This window comes from Syngnathus acus, chromosome 1, assembly GCF_901709675.1.
Source record: "Syngnathus acus chromosome 1, fSynAcu1.2, whole genome shotgun sequence".
In the NCBI taxonomy this organism is placed as follows: Eukaryota; Metazoa; Chordata; class Actinopteri; order Syngnathiformes; family Syngnathidae; genus Syngnathus; species Syngnathus acus.
In genome coordinates this window covers 13,645,924-13,665,861 of record NC_051087.1, presented here as the reverse complement: position 1 = coordinate 13,665,861, position 19,938 = coordinate 13,645,924, and the positions used below count along the sequence as shown (strand labels likewise).

The 19,938-nt window shown below is 41.5% G+C and overlaps 1 protein-coding gene across 4 annotated transcripts in view; it reads right to left on the bottom strand.

The window, feature by feature from the left end:
* Nucleotides 1-19,938, bottom strand: part of LOC119128506 (potassium voltage-gated channel subfamily KQT member 5-like) — a 98,570-nt gene that overhangs the window by 40,565 nt on the left and 38,067 nt on the right. Inside the window, exon 1 of one of the 4 annotated variants that reach the window (XM_037260996.1) lies at nt 7,587-7,688. The exons of the other annotated variants lie outside the window; for them this stretch is intronic. Within the exon in view, the coding sequence (XP_037116891.1) occupies nt 7,587-7,630 (44 nt within the window). The 5' untranslated portion in view covers nt 7,631-7,688. Of the gene's footprint in view, nt 1-7,586; nt 7,689-19,938 lie in introns of those variants that run through there. 4 annotated transcript variants of the gene reach the window in all.

Here is a 19,938-nt window from a genome sequence, read left to right as displayed (position 1 = left end):
GGCATTTGAGGCACAGTCTTGTTGATGTTATTAGTGCGATATTCTAATCATCTTTCCTTAAGTGGGCCCTAAATAGTAATTATGTGTGAGAGAAACATCAAAATGTTGAAACAAAGGTTGAGAACTATTGTACTGTCAAATCTTCACAAGAGTCAAATGTCATGTGCTGGGAGAAGCGTTACAAAGAATATCCTTCCTCTCTGCACAGAGAGAATCTTTTATTCTAACACATCAGAAGTATAGAAGTTTCTACCCTAATCATTCAGCAGAGAGTCTGTCAGATACTTGTGTTTTAATGTCTTGAGCTCTCTCATTCTTTCAGTGTGTAAAAAGCTGATGCAAAATAAAAATTCACAGCACAACACAGCTGGGGTACAATGGAAACGTATGTAGATTAAAGGAAATGAATGATTTCAGTCCGACTCTAAACTGCAAAACCTCTCCTTAGTTAAAAAACTGTGACTCAACATTTTAGTTTTTTTTTCTATATTGATGGCTTTGACAAACAGGGACTGTTTTCACGGTGTACATTATCATTTGAAAGAATAAAGTATACGTGTGGTCACAAACATGTTTTACAGAAATACTACATTTCCACTTATTGTACGTTATTGAATAATTTTTTGTTGTCTATTGTTACACAGCTTCAAATGAATTCCAGTTAGAGAAGAAAAAGCCTCTTTTTTGTCATGTACACCAGGGGTCCCCAACCCCCGGTCCGCGGACCGGTACCGGTCCGTGGGTCACTTGGTACCGGTCCGCCAAGCCGCACAGAAAAAAAAAAAACGTTTTTTAATCGACGATCAATTAATTCAGGTCAAGACGCTCGCCCCGGTCACGTGACATGTTTCCCCAGTCTAGCCCACAAAGCTAGCAAAAATGAGTAAAAATTTATTTTGAAAAATATAAAAAAAACAGGCGATTCTCTCCCAATTACATCCGTCGGTTCAGGTCAAGACGCTCGTCTCGGTCACGTGACATGTCACCTCAGTCGAGCCCGCGAAGGAAGCAAATATGAGCAAGAAACAGAGATGTTTGCAAAACTTCTTCGGAAAGGGAAAAAAGCCCAATGAGGAGTTTGGGGGTGTTGTGGTGTCTTCCTCAATGACACTGCAGCTATGTGTCTGGGGAAGATCTTGAACCGGGGTCCCCACAGGGACAGGTGATCTGAGATCACCACTCGACCAGGGTTGCCCGTACACAGTAGTAATGTTTCAATGCTGTGAGCAGGGTTTCTGCCAAAAGAGACATAAGTGATCATTGTTAATATGACCCTCAGATGAGACCCGCCATTCATTCTCACTTCTTTAATTTGACTGTTCCTGACACGCAATTCCCATGATCTGGGTTACGGGAGTAGTCAGTGTCCAGAGCAGTCACTGGTGAGATTGATCTGTGTCATTTGCTAGGCTATTGATCCTTTTCCCCATTTGAAACCCACAGTGACATTCTCATCCAATCTCATTTCCTTGGTTATGATGTGCTCAGTTCAGTGGCGACCCACTTTTAGAGAGTCTTTCTATTGATTCACCCCATTTATTAGCTTTCTCTGGTCAGTGGTGGCTCATTTTTTAACTGCGCTATGCCTCAAGGCAAACAAAGAAGAGGGTGTCTTGTGAAGAAATAATCCAACACCAAACAGTGGCACAGCCGTATTGAACAGAAGGGATAGACTTGGAGGAGAGTCAAGATTAGAAATGTTTTTTTTTCAGAATAGACTTGACTAGATAAATGATGTTCTCGACACAGCTCAATGGGGGAACGACACCCACATCACCTCTTTATAATTGGTGAATGAATCAGAATGAATATCAGAAAACACACACACAGTAGCCTATACAAAACTGGTAACGGGAGCAAGTCAGTGTGTTTGGTTGTACTTTATTCTATATATACGTATATGTAACAATGTATCGTAATCTTTATCCACAAATCCATTAAAGTCCTTATCTTCTGTATCCAAATTAACAGCTGAACAAATTCACCATTAGACAAGTTGCCTCTCGTCATTGTGGGAGTCACTCGTTGTCATGTTGCTCTTCAGCAATGATCCCGGCTTTCCAAAAAGTTCAGACAACAGTTAAAGCAGATGCCTTTGCCATGGCATCCACAATCCATTCACATAACTCGCAATGTGCATTTTCAAGGAAGCTACGGAGCGCATTCATGAAAACACTGACACTGTAAGCAGCTACAATAGGTGGTGCACCTCCATCTGCATCCCCTCCTGGACTATTTGTGTTTTCTCCAATCAGAAGCCCTGGTTCAATGCCGATGTACGCTGCAAAAGTCACTGTGTGCAGCATTCATCACATTATGCAGCTGAAACAAACATCCTCAGCCTCATCAGAGTAGGGGACAAGTTTACATCCAGAGGGACCCGGTTCACAAAGTCACCATCTATGGCAGGAGTGTTAAACTCTGGCCCGCGGGCCATATTTGGCCCAAAATGTAATAATATTCAGCCCACGAAGACAAATTGTGCATCGACTTGTATCAATACAAAAATTTCGTCCATACATTTACGTATTTGGGTTGACAGTCATAATGCCCCTCAGAAGGAAACTGTAACTACGATGGGGCCCACGACAAAAATTATTTTGACACCCCTGATCTATAAAGAGGGAAAGGACATTTTGTTCTCAACTTGGACAAAATCAAAGAACTAATTGTAGATTACAGCAGCGGTCCCCAAACTTTTTAGCACCAAGGACCAGATTATTGACAGACAATATTATCATGGACCAACTTTTAAGGTGTGGCGGATGAATACAGCAAAATAAAATGATACGACCAGCATAAACACAATGGTATTAACCCAAAGAGGGCACTTCACCCTCGTCTGACTGAGGACCATGGTCTCAGTTTTGGATGTGCGGATTTTCATTCTAACCGTTTCACACTTGGTTGCGAACCGCTCCAGTGAGAGCTAGAGATCACGACTTGAAGAAGCCAACAGCACCTCATTGTCTGCAAAAAGCAGAGATGCAATGTTGAGATCACTAAACCGAACATCCTCAATCTCTTGGCTGCTCTTAGAAATTCTGCCCATAAAATTTACGAACAGAATCAATGGGCAAATTTCGCGGAATCCAACCCTGAAAGGAAACAAATTTGACTTACTGCCTGCAAAGTGGCCAGCCCATACTAGGGTGTCCGAAATACCATACTCCTGGTGAACCTCCAAGAAAAAATCCCAGGGTACACGGTGGAACGCTTTCTTTAAGTCCAGAAAACACATGCAGACTTTTTGGGTGAACTCCCATTCATCCACGAGGACCCTGCCGAGGAGTTAGTGCCCGTCCACTGTTCTACGCCCAGAATGAAAACCACACTGCTACTCTTGAATCTGAGATTCTACCTCTCAACGAACCTTCCTCTCCAGCATCTTAAATATTTTATATCCAATATATTGAAGTGTTTTTGTAGTCGTCCAAATAATTCTGGAACTACATGTTGGATGATGCACAATATTGTGTAAAGAACCTCTTTCATGCAGGAGAATATAAAATCCTCGTTTCTTATCTTTTCTGTACATTGACTTTGAGAGCCAGTGAAGCGAACAGCCTGTCTCACCACTGTCTGTTTCTATGGCGTCAATTTTGAAAGCAGTTAAGGCAATGTTCCATAACAGACAAACTGTGTAAAAATAATATGAACAATCAGCCTTTTTTTTTGGAGTCTGGATTGCGAACTGTGCGCGCGGTCACCACAAAAGCTGTCTGAAAGCTGTTTCGTGTTTGTGGTATAATGGAATAGAAAAACATATTACACACAGATTAAAATGATCACGAACAATCGCCTGTAGCAGACAATGCTATCGCAATGACTGCATGCAATCATGTAAAACCTTCCAGATGTTTGATGCGTTGGTCAGAAAGATAACTTAGGCAGTCCTTACCGTTTGTCTATGACTCACTTTTTAGTCTCTAGTTGCCGTTTCAGTCATTCGATATTTTGATTCAAAGTAAAATTAAAAATATTGTGAAACCAGAGATGGGCAAACTCAGATCCAGAAAATAAAAACCCTGCCACAGTTTGTCTTTAGTCACAGGTGCTTCTATTCAAATAGCAGGTAAATGAGCTCCTTTCGGGAAGGAAATGCAAATCTTTTGCATGCTCTTTTAGGTTAAGGTCTGATGAATGACCTGGCCAGTCAAAGTCTTCCACTCCCAATTGCTTATTTTTGTTTTGTTGGGAGTGTATTTTGGGTAATTATGTTGTTGCATGAAAAAGCTTCTCCTGATTAGTTTGGATGCATTTTTATATGAATTGGCAGACACCATTGGTTTGGAGACTTCAGAATTCATTCTGTTGCGACCGTCATGTTTTACAGTATATCACCATTGAAGAAATTGAAAGAGGAAATATACATGCCATAGCGCAAGATTCAAACCGCTCATCAGCAAAAAGAATCGGAAGTCCAGATTGGATTTTGCAAAGTACAGAGATGAGAAATCTACGAAAGTTTTAGAAGAAAGTTTTTTAACTGATGTGACCAAGATTAACCTCGAACAAAGTGTATTGTATTGAAAAGAAATAAATGATGCTCCCCTGGGACTCTAATGCAGACACATTGCATAGAAAATAAATCGTTTTTTATAAATAAATAAAAAAAACTGTAACATGGTTTAATTTGATTGTAACATGGTTTAACATGGTGTTTGGTTAATTTGGTTGCCTAAATTACAACGACCTTGAATATAACAAGTGTGTTCAGAATGTATACCACCACCCTATGCTTCAATGAAATAAAAGACACTGCTGAAGACCTTATTGCCTTTTTTTCCTCTGTATCGTGGTCAGTGCAAATTTAGTGCAGTGTTTGCCTTTCTTGGGGTCACTAAGTTCCAATTGGAATTGATTTTGCCTTTCACTGTTTCAAATCCGTTTGTTTGCAAAGCTGCACACCGAGCAGAGGTTAACAAGGAAAGCGGACAGTGCTATCTAGGATTCCTTCCCAAACAAGAAAGTTGAAAGACAATGACCATCTTTTTGCTGAAGTTTATTTACAGCTCCACACACAAAGGTTTGAATGAAACGAGACTTTATGTATGTATTGAATATATTGGCTATATTCTTGCGCCAGACTTTACGAACTGCAAATAATTGTCATTATTAAGGTTGTATAACATTTATGATTAGGATACGACTGAAACTAAAAATCGAGGTACTTTTATTCAAACACACGCTTGCTCGCTTGCTCACACACACACACACACACACACGCACACACACACACACACACACACACACACACACACACACACACACACACACACACACTCACACTCACACTCACACACACACACACACGAAACGTAACTATTAAATAATAAATGGGCTTTGAAAATGCTGGCTGTGGTAAGACTGCTTGTTTTATTATGTTGACAGCCAAGCAAGCCATTCCTAAAATATGATAGGGGGCATTAAACATTTAAAGAACATCGGTTTTAATGTTCGAATATGGAATGAATAGCTGCTTCCAAACAGCATACTAGTGTATAAAAGAAATACCACCACTTTTTTGCTGAAGTTGTTGCCATGATATCTAAACAGGTACAGTATTTTTAAGACAAGTTCGATGTTATACAGACAAATGCCACTTGCAACTATGTGCCAGCGTTTTAGCAAAAGTAAAACTTTTCCACGGGGACTGGACGCGCATATGACAACGTGGAGGCACAGCAGAGGCAGTCCTCCACTTGGTCTGCTTGGTGATCCAGATTGGATGAATTAACCACGTGTGGTAAAATCATGAAATGAAGGTCATACCATTGTTACATTTTCCATTCATAAAATTTCTCAAATCTAGATGCAGGAGACTAAATCAGGCTGTCTTTTTTTGTTGGCAGAATTGGGTTTTTATTTTTTTTATTTCTGAGTGTAAGAATGAGGGAGCCACTGCCACTGTCTTTTGACTCTCTTCCAAACACACACTCTCCAGTCTGTGACTCGTGTGGATTTGTGGTATGTGACATTCCCCGCTGCACACCACTGCTAATTGGGATTAGCATATTGCACACCAAAACAATACTGCGGTGTTAAGAGTCCGCCAGGTCCGGTGGCCTTTATACACCAAAGGCCCAGTAATCCCTCTGTCTCTGAGAGCAAAGCTGATTAAATGTGACGGAATGAAGCCCATTATGAACCATCCACAAACTCCACAAATCTGACCATGGTACACATACTGGAGCTGAGCATCTGAGCCAAGGCAGGCAGGCAGGTTGTTTGGACTAGTCAATTAACACTACTTGTTGATTCGTTTCCCATCGAGTTCCTTGCAAGGGAACATCAGATCCTGACAGTGGAACAGCAGAATGGAAACACACGCGTCCACACTATAAAAGAGTGTTATTCAATTAACGACTTGCGCGCCGCATGCAGTCCAGAACCAAGCCCCTTAGTGGGCCAGCCTGTGGTCCAGTTTGCCTTAACTGAAATGCATTCAAGAGATATAGAGGGTACTTTGGTTTGCAAGATTTACAAAAACACTAACCCGTAACCCTACTGTCTAAACAACGACAAAACAGTAAACAACAAAACAGTAAACAACCAAATCCACATTAACTGAGTCTGACTGACGTGCAACACTCGCCCACTCAAGTGCTCTGCTCCTGTTTTTGTGCCTCAGTCAGGTCTATTAATCAAAATGCGACAATGAGGAAATAAGCAGGGCACAATTAGTTGAGACTTGAACTGTACACAAGTGGAAATACAGATTTGAGACTTCCTGTCGAGCTTGTTGCCAGAGCACTCTTGCAGAAACATCCACATTATCAACCAGGCACCACACATTTTAAAAAGATCCAAGGTTATGCTGACACAAACAACATCCAGGCATTTCACAGTGCCATCAAATCGCTCCATGGCCCGGGCAAAAACATGCCCGAGCATGGGCCGACCCAGTTTGTATTGATGACAGGAGCGCACTGATAAAGTGCCACAAAGGAATCCTAAATCGATGAGACAAGCATTTCAGCACCTTGCTTAACAGGAATAAAAGGTCAGATGCCTCATTTTTGGGAGCCTTGCTGCCATTACTGTTCATCAGTGCTCTAGCGCCCACATTTTTTCAGGATGCAAACTACTTATACTAAAATATGACCAGGTGAAAAAAAATGCAAAACCTATATGGATTTAAACATATATTCAGAATTCTTTATATTTCCAACAACTGCTGGTGTACTTTGTGTAATTGCATGAACCTGACCATACCATACCACTACAATTATCACCACTCACATTGTATGCACATCTTGAGTCAAGAGGGTATATTAATAAATAACCTACATCCTACGTACTCAGGGACAACATATATATGTGTAGGAAAATTCACAAGGGTGTTAGCTGTAGTTCCAAAAGGGAAGAAAATGTAATATTACACTGTCACGACCATGATGAGGACAGTTCTGAGAGCAACTCGAAAAGTGGAAGTTGTCTTTCGCAGTAGTTACCCTGCATTACTTGATTCGATTTTGAACTTCACATGACAATATAATTGTGTGTCACTTATTATCCTGCCAAAGGGCACACTCCACTAACCTGACAGCCATCGAATACAGTAGGCAGTAAAGTGCTGTTACCTCATGTCAGTTCCTGTAAGACTGGCTTTCCACTTTATCAGCATTGAGGATCATATGGTTTCCGCAAATTGCCTTTTAAACTAGTGAATAAGATGAACATGTACGGTAGGCATTCAGCTCTGACAACAGAAAAGAGAACCAAAGAAAGGGGGAAGATTTGGTCATGCATGCAATCAAAGCATGATAAAGGACACTACGTCTGATGGTGTCATTGTTACTGCAGGTAGAAACATCAACACCTAGCCTAAGGGATTTGAGAAAATGTATTTTTTGGTGAGACCAGATTGAACCTGGAGCATTTGACAGCATTTGTCATTCTTACGTTGCAACATTGACATACAATCATACAATTCATACATTTTCAAATCTAGCGCAGTGTAGTCTAACTGCGCATGGTGGGGTTTTCTTTCTTTTGGTATTTTGAAATGTGTTGAGCTGGTATAATTGGGCGTAAAGGGGGCATTTGCGCCTTTGTGCTCTTTTGTGGAATGGAAGTAAACATTTAACAGCCAATCCATGCCATATTGCTAATTTGCATCAAAATCAAGGCGGTTAAAGTGCAAATCCGAGTATGCCGTGCCTGACATTGAGGAAACAAAAGAAGAGCAGAGCACAAAGTGCTGAGCTAACCATAGCGCTAACCCTAACCCGCCGGCTTGCCTCGTTGCCTTACAACCTCAATGCAAGGTATAACTGAGACTGGCATCTTTTTGAAACCACATTTGCAGATGCGCTGATAGGCGAGACAGAAACGCACATTGAGGCGTAGCACGTCTACCAAATTCACAAACACGCCGAACTAAACCATTGCCCCTGCACGAAAATGACGATGCGCCTGCTTTTATGCCTACTTTCTGTCACCAAATTAGCAGGTACGTTGGGGGCGAGATTGCGTTGTTCGCCGGCATGCTCAGTTGAGCACAACATTGCCCCAAACACGCTAGACTAGACTTGCATTGGAACAGAAATGAAGTTCCGCCCATTTTTGCGCCAAGGGCACAAAATAGGGCCCATAGAGTTTGATTCACGCAGTGAACAGTAGTTAGTTGAAAGCAACAACCATTGGAATAAATTGCCAGGCTGAGCAGCCTCACCTCAAACACTGTGAAAAAAAATGTCAGATATTCTGCAGTAGCTATTACGGCAAAGAAGGCCTGTACCTGTGGGCATGGACTTTAGTGACCCAATACAAAACCATCAGCTCTGCCTAACTGACGAGGTGACCTCAGTAACCTTTGATCCTCAGCAACAAATAGTCAATGCGACATAACAACTGCAATGGAAAGCAATTGACCTTAGGCCTAATTAAAATAGAATAGCTTTTTCACCATGCTTATGGTCATTTTTGTATAATTTCATAGAATTATAGAAATTCAGCTTGTTCCATCTGTAACCATTTTTTTCCAGTCTAATTTTTGTTTCTGTATATTTTGTTGCAAACCACACAGACAGGCTAATAACACACATAGTGGCATGGAAGGGAAGATGTCAGAGTTCATGGCGCACACTGATACTGCGCCACCTAGAGCTAGGAAGCAGACTAGTGTCTCACTATTTTTTTGTGTGTGCAAGACATGAATCAATCTTCCAGTACCAAAGCCCAAGTCCTTGAAGTTGCCTCATTTGCTATTTCTAATTTGAAAACAACTGGCAGCACAGTAATATCCCAAGATTCTGATAATTGTATTTTAATTCCTTATCATGTCTTTGCTGTTTGCAGATTACTTGGGCTAAACTAGATTCCAAATGACATAAAGCATAGACTCACTCACTAGAGTCTGAATTGAAGAGGAAGTAGCCAAGGAAATGAGGCCAATTTCCCTGCAGGGCCTCAGTAACCAGGAGAGTCTAAACAAGTTCTACACAGAGGAGATATCAAACTGCTGCCTAATAGCTTGACCCTCCTACATCCTGCTAGGTGTCCCCATGGGAGTGCTACGAGACCTCTGACTTTCTGTTTTAGGTGTCCTCCTCTGACTTGGCTTTGCCTTCGACATTTTTAGTTTGTCTCCCGCTCTATCCTGCCCCTATTTTCAGACAAACTTGCTACTCAAAATGCTCAAGATGGCCATAAGTCTAACTTAAAAGCAAGATATTCAACTTTGGGAATACGTGTTGTTGCTGTAGAACAGCAGCAAGAAGAAATGATGCTTTGGCCAGACGATTGGGGCCTCTAAGGGAAGCTTACTGTGCGTCTAGTGGCAATAAAAAAGTAAAAATACAACAGACATCAGTTGAATGCACAAAGTGTGTAGTGCAGACTAGTACAAGTTCAAGACTTTCCATCCAAACACGATAGAAGGAGTAGGCAAGCGTCTGCCAGCAAGAGTAGCACACTCTTTTTCCACATGGGAGAAGTTATGGAGTGATTTAGATGTCATCCAAAACCAACTCATTGGGCAGGAAATGAGCAGCGTGTATGGACGCGTGTGCATCTGTCCAGTTAGTCAGGTCTACTTCGCTTACAGAATACAAGCACAGCACTCATTCTCCTTCGTCAGCAAGTGTGATATGCTGGTGAAGGTCAGACTGGGTGAAGCGTGGCAGTTTTCAGAGTTGTACTTGACACAGCCAGCTGCTACAGAGGTTAGGCACATACCATTGCGAGCTGAACTCTCACAATAACTGCGCCTTGGCTCAAAATTAGATCCGGAATGGACTCTTCAGTGAGTCAGCTCCAAAGTCGTATTTCATATCTTCACAGTTGGCGAGTGTGGATATTTCGATTCACCATGAAAAGCTTTCATTCATATCTCAATTGTTCTTGGCATCCAGGCACAGTGATCAGGGAACAGTGACATGTGCAGTCAATGTTGATCAGAAAACAGCGACGTAAATAACATATTCACAAGATAGCAGTGTAGCACTTCATTGAAGCCCTAAAAGCTTTTAGCTGTGAGAATATCTGTGTCAGAGCCAGTTCAGCGCTCTCTTGCTGGCTCTAATAATCACTCACTCAAAATTGACTAACTCTAAAAGTGCCTCTGTCTGACTTTGTGGGTACAGACAGGTGGGTGGGGAAAGCGGATAAGAAGACAAGTTATGCAAAAGAGATGAGTAAAATACGTGACACAAAAAGTTCAAGAATTTTTTAAGGTGAGAGAGAGAGGGAAACAGTGACAGAGTGAGAATTAAGAGGTACAAGAGTTTGTGCATGGCCATAGTGATGTTTCTCTTTCACCTCCCCCTCCTTATTTTCCGTCTGAGTAACACGGTCCTCTGGCGGTAAGCCTGAGACCATCGACGTGTTTCCATTTGGCTGTCTGGTTCTCTGCCATGCTGTTTATCAGACTGCCTGACTACAGATTCACACTATCTTCCTCATCTTCCATCCGAGCTTTCCATCATCAAGTCTCATCCAGTCATACTGTTTGGCTCTCTGGCACCATCCCTACATAGGCTAGACTCGGAAAAACAAACTACACCAGGTATAACAGCGACAGTATAGGAGATACAGTTCTTTATTTCACTGTTTAGTCGTTATTAAAACTTATGAATCCGGTTTAAACTAGCCATGTGGAGCCAACACACAAAACGCAGACGCGCACACACACACACACACACACGCACATACACACACACGCACGCACACATTCGCACGCACACACACACACGCACACTCGCACACATGCACACACTACTGACTTGGTGGAAAAAGTAAGGAATTGGAAAAGTTGCCATCCGTCTGGATTATGCTTTGGTTGATGGGTGAAAGGGCAACTTGAAAAGCAACTCAAGTGGAAACACTTTGTACATTCTATTGATATGTGGTTTTCGGCTCTACAAATAAATTTGTGATTTTCATGTGTGTTTTCCGACTCCACAAATATATTTGTGACTTTGACGTGTTTTTCTGATGCATAAATAGTATACCGTAATTTCCGGACTATAAGCCGCTACTTTTTGCTCAAGTTTTGAACCCTGCGGCTTGTCGTCCGGTGCGGCGTACCTATGGATTTTTCCTGATTTTTGTGATGACTTGATCACTTATACACTCGTAAGGAGGCTGTGGTTGTGCGGCACCGCTTTGCTGGGCGGAGGGATATCTGACACGGTCACTGGGGAGAAGAGTGGTGTGTTGATCGCATGTCCATCCGTCAGGCAAATAGTGCCGTATAATTCACACAAAGAAGAGACAGAACGAGATCAAGACGGACAAGAAAGCTTTTATACACAAACCCTCATTATGGGGGACGAAAGAAATGCATATGATGCCGCTTTTAAGTTAAAGGTAATCGATTCGGCTCTTAATGTAGGAACTGTAGCTGCTCATACATGCACTGTAGCGGTTTCTTCCGGTCACTAGAGGGCACTGGGCTATTGTTGATGACATCTTGTTGCGTCTCCCTTTTCTTTCCTTATTTCCCGGTCATGTCTACTCTGGAGCTAAACGTGTAGCTCGCTAGTTGAATGTAACTTTGCGCTTTGTGCATGAATAAAATTAGCATGAACAGACCCTCGTCATGGAAAATGCTAGAAGAAATGTATAAAAGCAACAACGAAAGAGAGACTGAGAAAATGTGTGGCGAAGTATATCTGAAGTATGTTTTTTTAACCAGTCCTGTTAGTGTTGTGCTACCGTGTTGCTGCTTTTTTACCGCCACATCTCAGTGACTATTACCGGTATGTTTTTTTTATCCAGTCCTATTAGTGCTGTGTTACTTTCGTCTTGCTGCGGTATTACTGCCGTGTCACAGGCAGTGTTTGGAAAGAAACGTTAAGGTATGTTATTAAAACTTTATAAAGGCTTTTGGTGTACCGCCTTTCTTTGTGAAAAACCCGCGTGCACATGCGGCTTTTAGTACGGTGGGGTTTATTTATGGAAAAAAACTAAATTTTCCCCTAATTTTTGCTCGTGAGGCTTATAATCAGGTGAGGCTTATAGTCCAGAAATTACGGTATTCATGATATTCACATGTATTCTTTAAATCCAGAAATACATTCATGATTTTCATGTGTGTTTTTCGGATCCAAAAATATGTTTTTGAATATCATACATATAGTACAAATATTACATTTATAATTTTGACACAAATTTTTACCCATAATCTTCCTTCTTCACTAAACTTGTCCTCTAGAGCAGTGGTCCCCAACCACCGGGCCGCGGACCGGTACCGGTCCGTGGGTCACTTGGTACCGGGCCGCCAAGCCGCACAGAAAAAAAAAATAATTATCGACGATCAATTAATTCAGGTCAAGACACTCGTCCCGGTCACGTGACATGTTTCCCCAGTCGAGCCCGCAAAGCTAATATGTGGCGACAGGCTAACTAACCAGGCAATGAAGCATTCAAAACTGCTTCAACACATGGAGACCAAGCATCCTGCAATAAAAGACAAACCTTAATCACTTCGGGTGTCATTGTCTCCGATTACGTCTAGATGGGACCGGCTCGTTTCTGAGAAACAAACTCAGTGCTCCCACTAATTCAACGTAATGGTGAGTTTTATTTTTGTCATTTGTACTTGTTTTTATGTCAGTCGTATCATTTTATTTCATCGTATTTATATATTTATTATAAATGTATTATTTATTTATTTATATAAATGTATTATTTATTTATATAAATGCCGGTCCGCGAAAATATTTCTGACATGTAACCGGTCTGTGGCGCAAAAAAGGTTGGGGACCACTGCTCTAGAGCAACCCCAAAACATTTTCATATACAATTTCTCAGTGTGTCTTTTATTCTTGCTGGAGTCAGTTACGGTTCATTCACTCTTTGCATGTGGTGAGTTTTGGTAAAAGATTATATCATCCACGTTTCCCACTGAACTACACAAATAACTTTGTCTGAGGGTGGACTTGGACAGTTTTCAATGGTCTAATTTCATTGGTCAGATACGCCTATCGGTTGGTCTATTGGTTGCATGAAGCCTTGTCAGTAAAAATCCAATAAACCAATCAATAAACCAGGCTACAGTAAAATGCTGTAGGGTTCTATGCATGCAAAAAAAATGTCATGGCTTGTAGTCAGGAAAGTACAGACATACAAATTTTACAATGTCGTGCCACATTACTCAATGCCCCACAAAGAAACTTGGATTCAATTAGAAAGTATGCATTATTTGTATACTACCATTACTACTACTAGTAGTACTACTACTACTACTTAGATCACTGTTGCACACTAACATTGGCGTATTCGTTGCCTATAGGCCTGTGCACCTAAATTATATTCAGTAAGGCTGTGATGGGCTTTTGCAGATAAGACTGGCCATAAATGAAACAAAATAACACCATTATTTTTATTATATTTTTATGTCTGAGTGATAAACAATTTAATAATCCATCCATCCATTTTCTGAACCGCTTAGTCACGGGGGTCGCGGGAGTGCTGGAGCCCATCCCAGCCGTCAACGGGCAGTAGGCGGGGGACACCCTGAACCGGTTGCCAGCCGATCGCAGGGCACACAGAGACAAACAACCAGTTGCACACGCACTCACACCTAGGGACAATTTGGAGTCTTCAATCGGCCTACCAAGCATGTTTTTGGGATGTGGAGGAAACCGGAGTGCCCGGAGAAAACCCACGCGGGCCCGGGGAGAACATGCAAACTCCACACAGGGAGGGCCGGAGGTGGAATCGAACCCGCACCCTCCTAACTGCGAGGCGGACTTGCTACCCAGTGCGACACCGCGCCGCCCCAATTTAATAATAACGAATGTAATTTAATATTTAATGTTATTTATTTTAATTAATATTTCGTAATAGCTATAGTGATAAAATAAAATACAAACACATATAGGCTATCTTTAGATTTGTGCCACAAGAGAAAGCACAAGCGTCTTGATGTGCAAGCAGGGCAGCCCATGGCCCACCCATGGGGACTGGTGTGCATATCACATGCAATGCCAATCTCCAGCTATTAATTTCATCTCTGTGTAGGTTTGGAGCACTTTATGCTAATTCATAACACAAATTCAGTAGCAGTGAACAGCTTGTTATAATTGTTTCTGACGGGGAGCAGCTGTCTGCTCTTATTTGACTTCAGAGCACAGACGAAAGGGGGCCGAATGAAAGACAAAACAGTAAAAGAAAGATCTCCTTGGTCAGGGTTGTTGAGGCTTTGACATGAACCAGGGTTGTTGAGGCTTTGACATGAACCATACTTTCACTCACAAACATGACAAAGGCGTACTTGCCAAATCCACAGGCCTGTCACGTTAAAAATGAAAGGTCAGCAGCACATACTGTACTGTAAATACCGTAATTTTCGGACTATAATATTTTTTTTCATTGTTTGGGTGGGGGGGCGACTTATACAGAGGAGCGACTTATATGTGAATTTTTTCACAAATTTTCAAAATAAAAAAAAATAAAAAAGTGAAACCGCGATAAACGAACCGCGATGTAGCAAGGGATTACTGTAATTTGAATTTCAAGTGACGTCAGCGCGCGGCGGTTATTTACATGAAGGACAAAGATTCGATCACGGGATGACGAAGATGACGAAGGGCCCCACGTACTACCGGCATAATTAGCGGCTTTGTTTATAAGTGACACGGAGGACGAAGAGTTTGAAGGATTTAATGATTTGGAGTGACACAGAAGGTTCGAAAAACTATTATGGCTTTTACGCACGCCCGGTCCTACTCTACGGAGCTCTCTTTCACCTTCGTGGATGGAAGTCTGGGGCCGGCGCTCGGCCGGGTGGCTGTCCGTGAACAGTGGATGGGGCTCGGACATGGCTTTTACGCACGCCCGGTCCTACTCTACGGAGCTCTCTTTCACTTCCGTGGATGGAAGTCGGGGGCCGGCGCTCGGCCGGGTAGCTGTCCGGGGACGGTGGATGGAGCTCGGACATGGCTTTTACGCACGCCCGGTCCTATTCTATGGAGCTCTCTTCCACCTCCGTGGCTGGAAGTGCCACCTCCGGGAATGGAAGTCCACGCCGCCACACGCCTGGAAGTCAACGCCGGTGCTTGGGGCCGTGTGACGGTGTATTTATGTTATAGTTATTTGATATATTTTATTTCGTGTGGCAACTTGTATATGTTTTTATTGTTACAGTTCAGTAGTTGTTGGCTCGTTGAACTCTTGTTTTGTTAAATAAAGAGCCGTTTACCAAACCCACGTCTTTCCTTGTACTTTGTTAACGCTACAATATAGTTATATACTAGATCCGTGGAATAACGACGAGGCTGACGTCAGGGCGCACGCGCGGCGTTGTTAACAAAGGACGAGGAATTTGATCGATGGATTTAATGATTTGGAGTGACACAGATGGTTTGATAATATTATTGCTTCTATAATAGTTATTTGATATATAATTTATATATCGTTATATGGGCCTGTGGAATATTTTGAAGTGCAAGCGCCATCAGCGGCGCGCACCCATTGTTGACAAAGGACGATCGATGGGTTTAATGAATTGGAGTGACACAGATGGTTTTATAAACGTGTTATTTATGTAATCGTTTTTTTTAATAACTCTGAGTGTTACGTCAGGCCCGTTCTCAGCTCTTCGTTTGTGTTTATGTCACGTTAGCATACCTATCGTTTAGCCTGTTGTTGCTCGTTCATGTCTGTTCTTGGTGTTGGATTTTGTCGAATAAATTTCCCCTCAAAATGCGACTTATTCTCCGGAGCGACTTATATATGTTTTTTTTCACGTTATTGTGCATTTTATGGCTAATGCGACCTATATTCCGGAGCAACTTTTAGTCCGAAAAATACGGTACATACAGAAAAGAAGATGCAATAATGATCTCCACTTGAGGCTGATGTAGAGTTGGCATTTTTAAATTACTTCTGACTTCCAGGAGCGCTAGCTAGCGAGTCGGTCGCACGCCGTGCTCGCGAGTCATTTTGTGCACCTAGGAAATATTTGTGAGTTAGAAAAAGTGTTTAAAATGTTGATTTACAGTTCCCAAAATTTCTACACAATAGCCAAAATCCATATAAGAGCGTGCAGAGGTCGATTTTTTTTTGTGGGGGGGTATTTGCTATTAAGCCATGCCATTATTAACCCCACACATGCTTCCCACCCTATTTAACTTTTAAAATGCAATAATAATATTGAGCTGCTCAATATAAATGTGCATTCATAAATTGATGAGCAGAACACGCTCTGCACCCCAGCAGCACACATGGACGAGGATGACAAAACGCCGGCTTAATAACTAAGTTTTATTTTTTATCTTTAAATGGCTTACCTGAACCAGATCTTGCATCTCATTGTCGCCAGATGTGCCATCCTGGTCCAATACTGCTTGTAAATTGTTGTGCAAACTTAAAGGTAGTTGCCGACTATTATTTCTGCTTCTCACTGGCAGTTCCAAACAATTTTACCTGGGATGTCGAGGAGCTGGCAGGGTGTTCAATTGCGAGGGTGGAGGTTATATAGATAAGGCAAGGGGGGATTTGGAGGGTGACGAGCCTTACTAGGAGCACGTTCTGAAATACTCTCCGAGCGTACACTACTTCACTCCAATTGTTCGGAAACTCAGAGCATTGTTGAAATGTGCTGTTCAATTATTCAGAGTGCACCAAAAACAGAGTGTCGTGTGCGTTCGGTGATCATAATGGGGGCACGGTGTGCCAGTGCATCAAGCAGCTCAGATGGAAACAGTTCAAGCACCAGCTGCTGATTGGTTTAGAACATAGGCTGCGTTCAGAAATTAATGGAAAAGAAGTGCGCCCTGGCTTTCTGAACACACACACTCAAAGTAGTGCACGGGCTTTGGTGAATTTCCATTTTTTTCAATGACCCCACCCCCAACACGAAAAATAATTCATTTAAAAAATTAACATTTTAACTTAAGAGGAATAAAAATAAAAATAAATACCACAAAACAGTGAGGTAAAACTGTAATAGATGAAGTTATGGTCATGAAAGCCCGCAATAGACCAACTCATAAGGGAACACTGTGTGTGTGTGTGTGTGCGCGTGTGTGTGTGTGTGTGTGTGTGTGTGTGTGTGTGTGTGTGTGTGTGTGTGTGTGTGTGTGTGTGTGTGTGTGTGTGTGTGTGTGTGTGTGTGTGTGTGTGTGTGTGTGTGTGTGTGTGTGTGAGTGTGATATATATATCTTACTGGACACCTTTATTATCCAGATGTCAAGCAAATTGTCATAGGTTCTTCTTTGACACATGTGCCTTCACACACAGTTTCATAGAACACGGAACAAACCAACCAGCAGTCTTGCTAATTAACCAGCAACACTGAACTTGTTGGGTAAATAAAAAAATAAATAAATAAATAAAAAATAATAATAATAATAATTCAAATGGGAAATGTGTTATAAATTCCAAAGTCAACCTGGCAAATATTTTTCTGGGTAGTGATAACTAACCATTTGGGGCAGTGTGGATAAGTGGCAGAGTGGTCATCTCCCAACCAAGATTTTAGGTCTGATCCCCTGGCCATCGTGACCGTGTCAAAGTATACTTGAGCAAGAGACTGAATCCACCGTAAAAGTGGGAAGTCAGTGTGAAATGCTTTGACGCCTTAACAGGTAGAAAAGCATGATACAATTGAAGGGCCATTTACCATTAGGGGAAAATTCACTAGCTTTTAAAGCTGCTAAGTTCATATGCTTTCTACTTTTCAAAACATCTTTGTCCAACTCACGGTCAGGTATTTCCAGTAAACGTTTTTATTTAATTTGCTCTCTGCTAAATCTGAAATCTGAAATCCGTCTGTTTGTGATGGCTTTGAACCAAAGCAAAAACAACCTATTAAATATCAACAGGAAAAATAATTACATCTGTTCAATGAGGCACTTCTACTTGAGTATTTAACCTGATATTGTGCACCAAGACAAAACAAAATTGCTCTCTATTACCCAACCATGAATATTCAAATTAGACGCTGAAATTGTGTTGGAGAGATTGTTGAAAATGCCAGGAGCATGATGGTTCCTCCCTGGAAAAAAAAGGCCAACTGATATATTAAATATGATTTTCAAGCATATTCGGAAACACACATTCTAATTTTGATTTGTTGTAATCAATGATGATCTACGATCTAAATGCCGCTGAGGGCTTTATTAGCCTCAAGGATAAGATGTACCGTATTGGCCCGAATATAGGACGACCCTGATTATAAGACGACCCTCTTTTTCAAGACAAGTTTGAAAAAACTTTTTGAACACCAAATTTAATTTTTATACAGAAAATAATTACAGTACATCTGAAACAAATTATTATAACAATATATTTGAGAGAAAAAGCATGTTATTTTGCCTCATTCAAATCATGCAAAAACTGTCTATCACATCTTAATATCTGAACATCTAAATATGTAAACTAAAGTGTAATCACATTTGTAAATGAATGGCTTCTGGTTTTTGAAATGTAAATAAGCCAATCTAATGTGATAGAACAACAAAATTGCAATAACTGCATTAACCATCAAAGTGAAGTCTAACTGTAATCTTGAAACAAATCTGATTAAGGAAAAACATTGCAATAAAATAATGCAAACTGCTACCGCTATTGTTGATGAGCCTGAGGACTGTATAGGTCAGGGGTCGGGAACCTTTTTGGCGGACAGAGCCATACATGCCCATTTTTTACAAATAATTTCCCGTGAGAGCCATACCATATAAAAAAAATGATAGGCTAGATACAATTAAATGCATGTATTTCAATTAAGACCAACGATTTTTTGAGTGTACTAATGTATTATTTTTAATAACGTCACCAAAAGGGCCATATTGGCTCGCGAGCCATAGGTTCGCGACGCCTGGTTTAGGGGGTTGGCTCGGATGGTTATGCTCTTTTCGCCCCCCGGGTGTCGGTCAGAACACAAGAGGGAAGACGTGGTTCAATTTTGATTGCTTTACTGATTTATTGGCAAAAAAGTAACAGGCACTGTGGCTCATAGGGGCATAGAGACAAACTGGCAAAAGGGTATAGGCACAAGTTTGGTCGTAAGGATGTGAGAGCAGGTGTGTGTCGTGTACATGGGTGAGTCTTTGTGTGTGTGAATGTGATTCTTGTGTGTGTGGTTATTGTATGAAGCGTGTAAAGCACAGGTGTCAAACTCAAGGCCCGGGGGCCAGATACGGCCCGCCACATCATTTTATGTGGCCCGCGAAGACAAATTGTGCATCAAATTCGTGTGTCCTTACTAGAATTGCAAATTGTCTTCACTTTTAATATCTTTTTTTTAAATATTTGACCAGTTTTTACTCGTCTGATTTGAAAACGAGTTATTTGTCAGTTTGTTTTGTAGCCTTTACTGTATATAATATGAGGTGCTCATACATTGATTTGGGTTGACAGTCATAATGGCCCTCCGAAAGAAGCTATGACTACTATGCGGCCCGCGAAAAAAACGAGTTTGACACCCCTGGTGTAAAGGGTGTGTGGGGCGTGTGTGTGTGTGTGTGTGTGGTGTGTGTG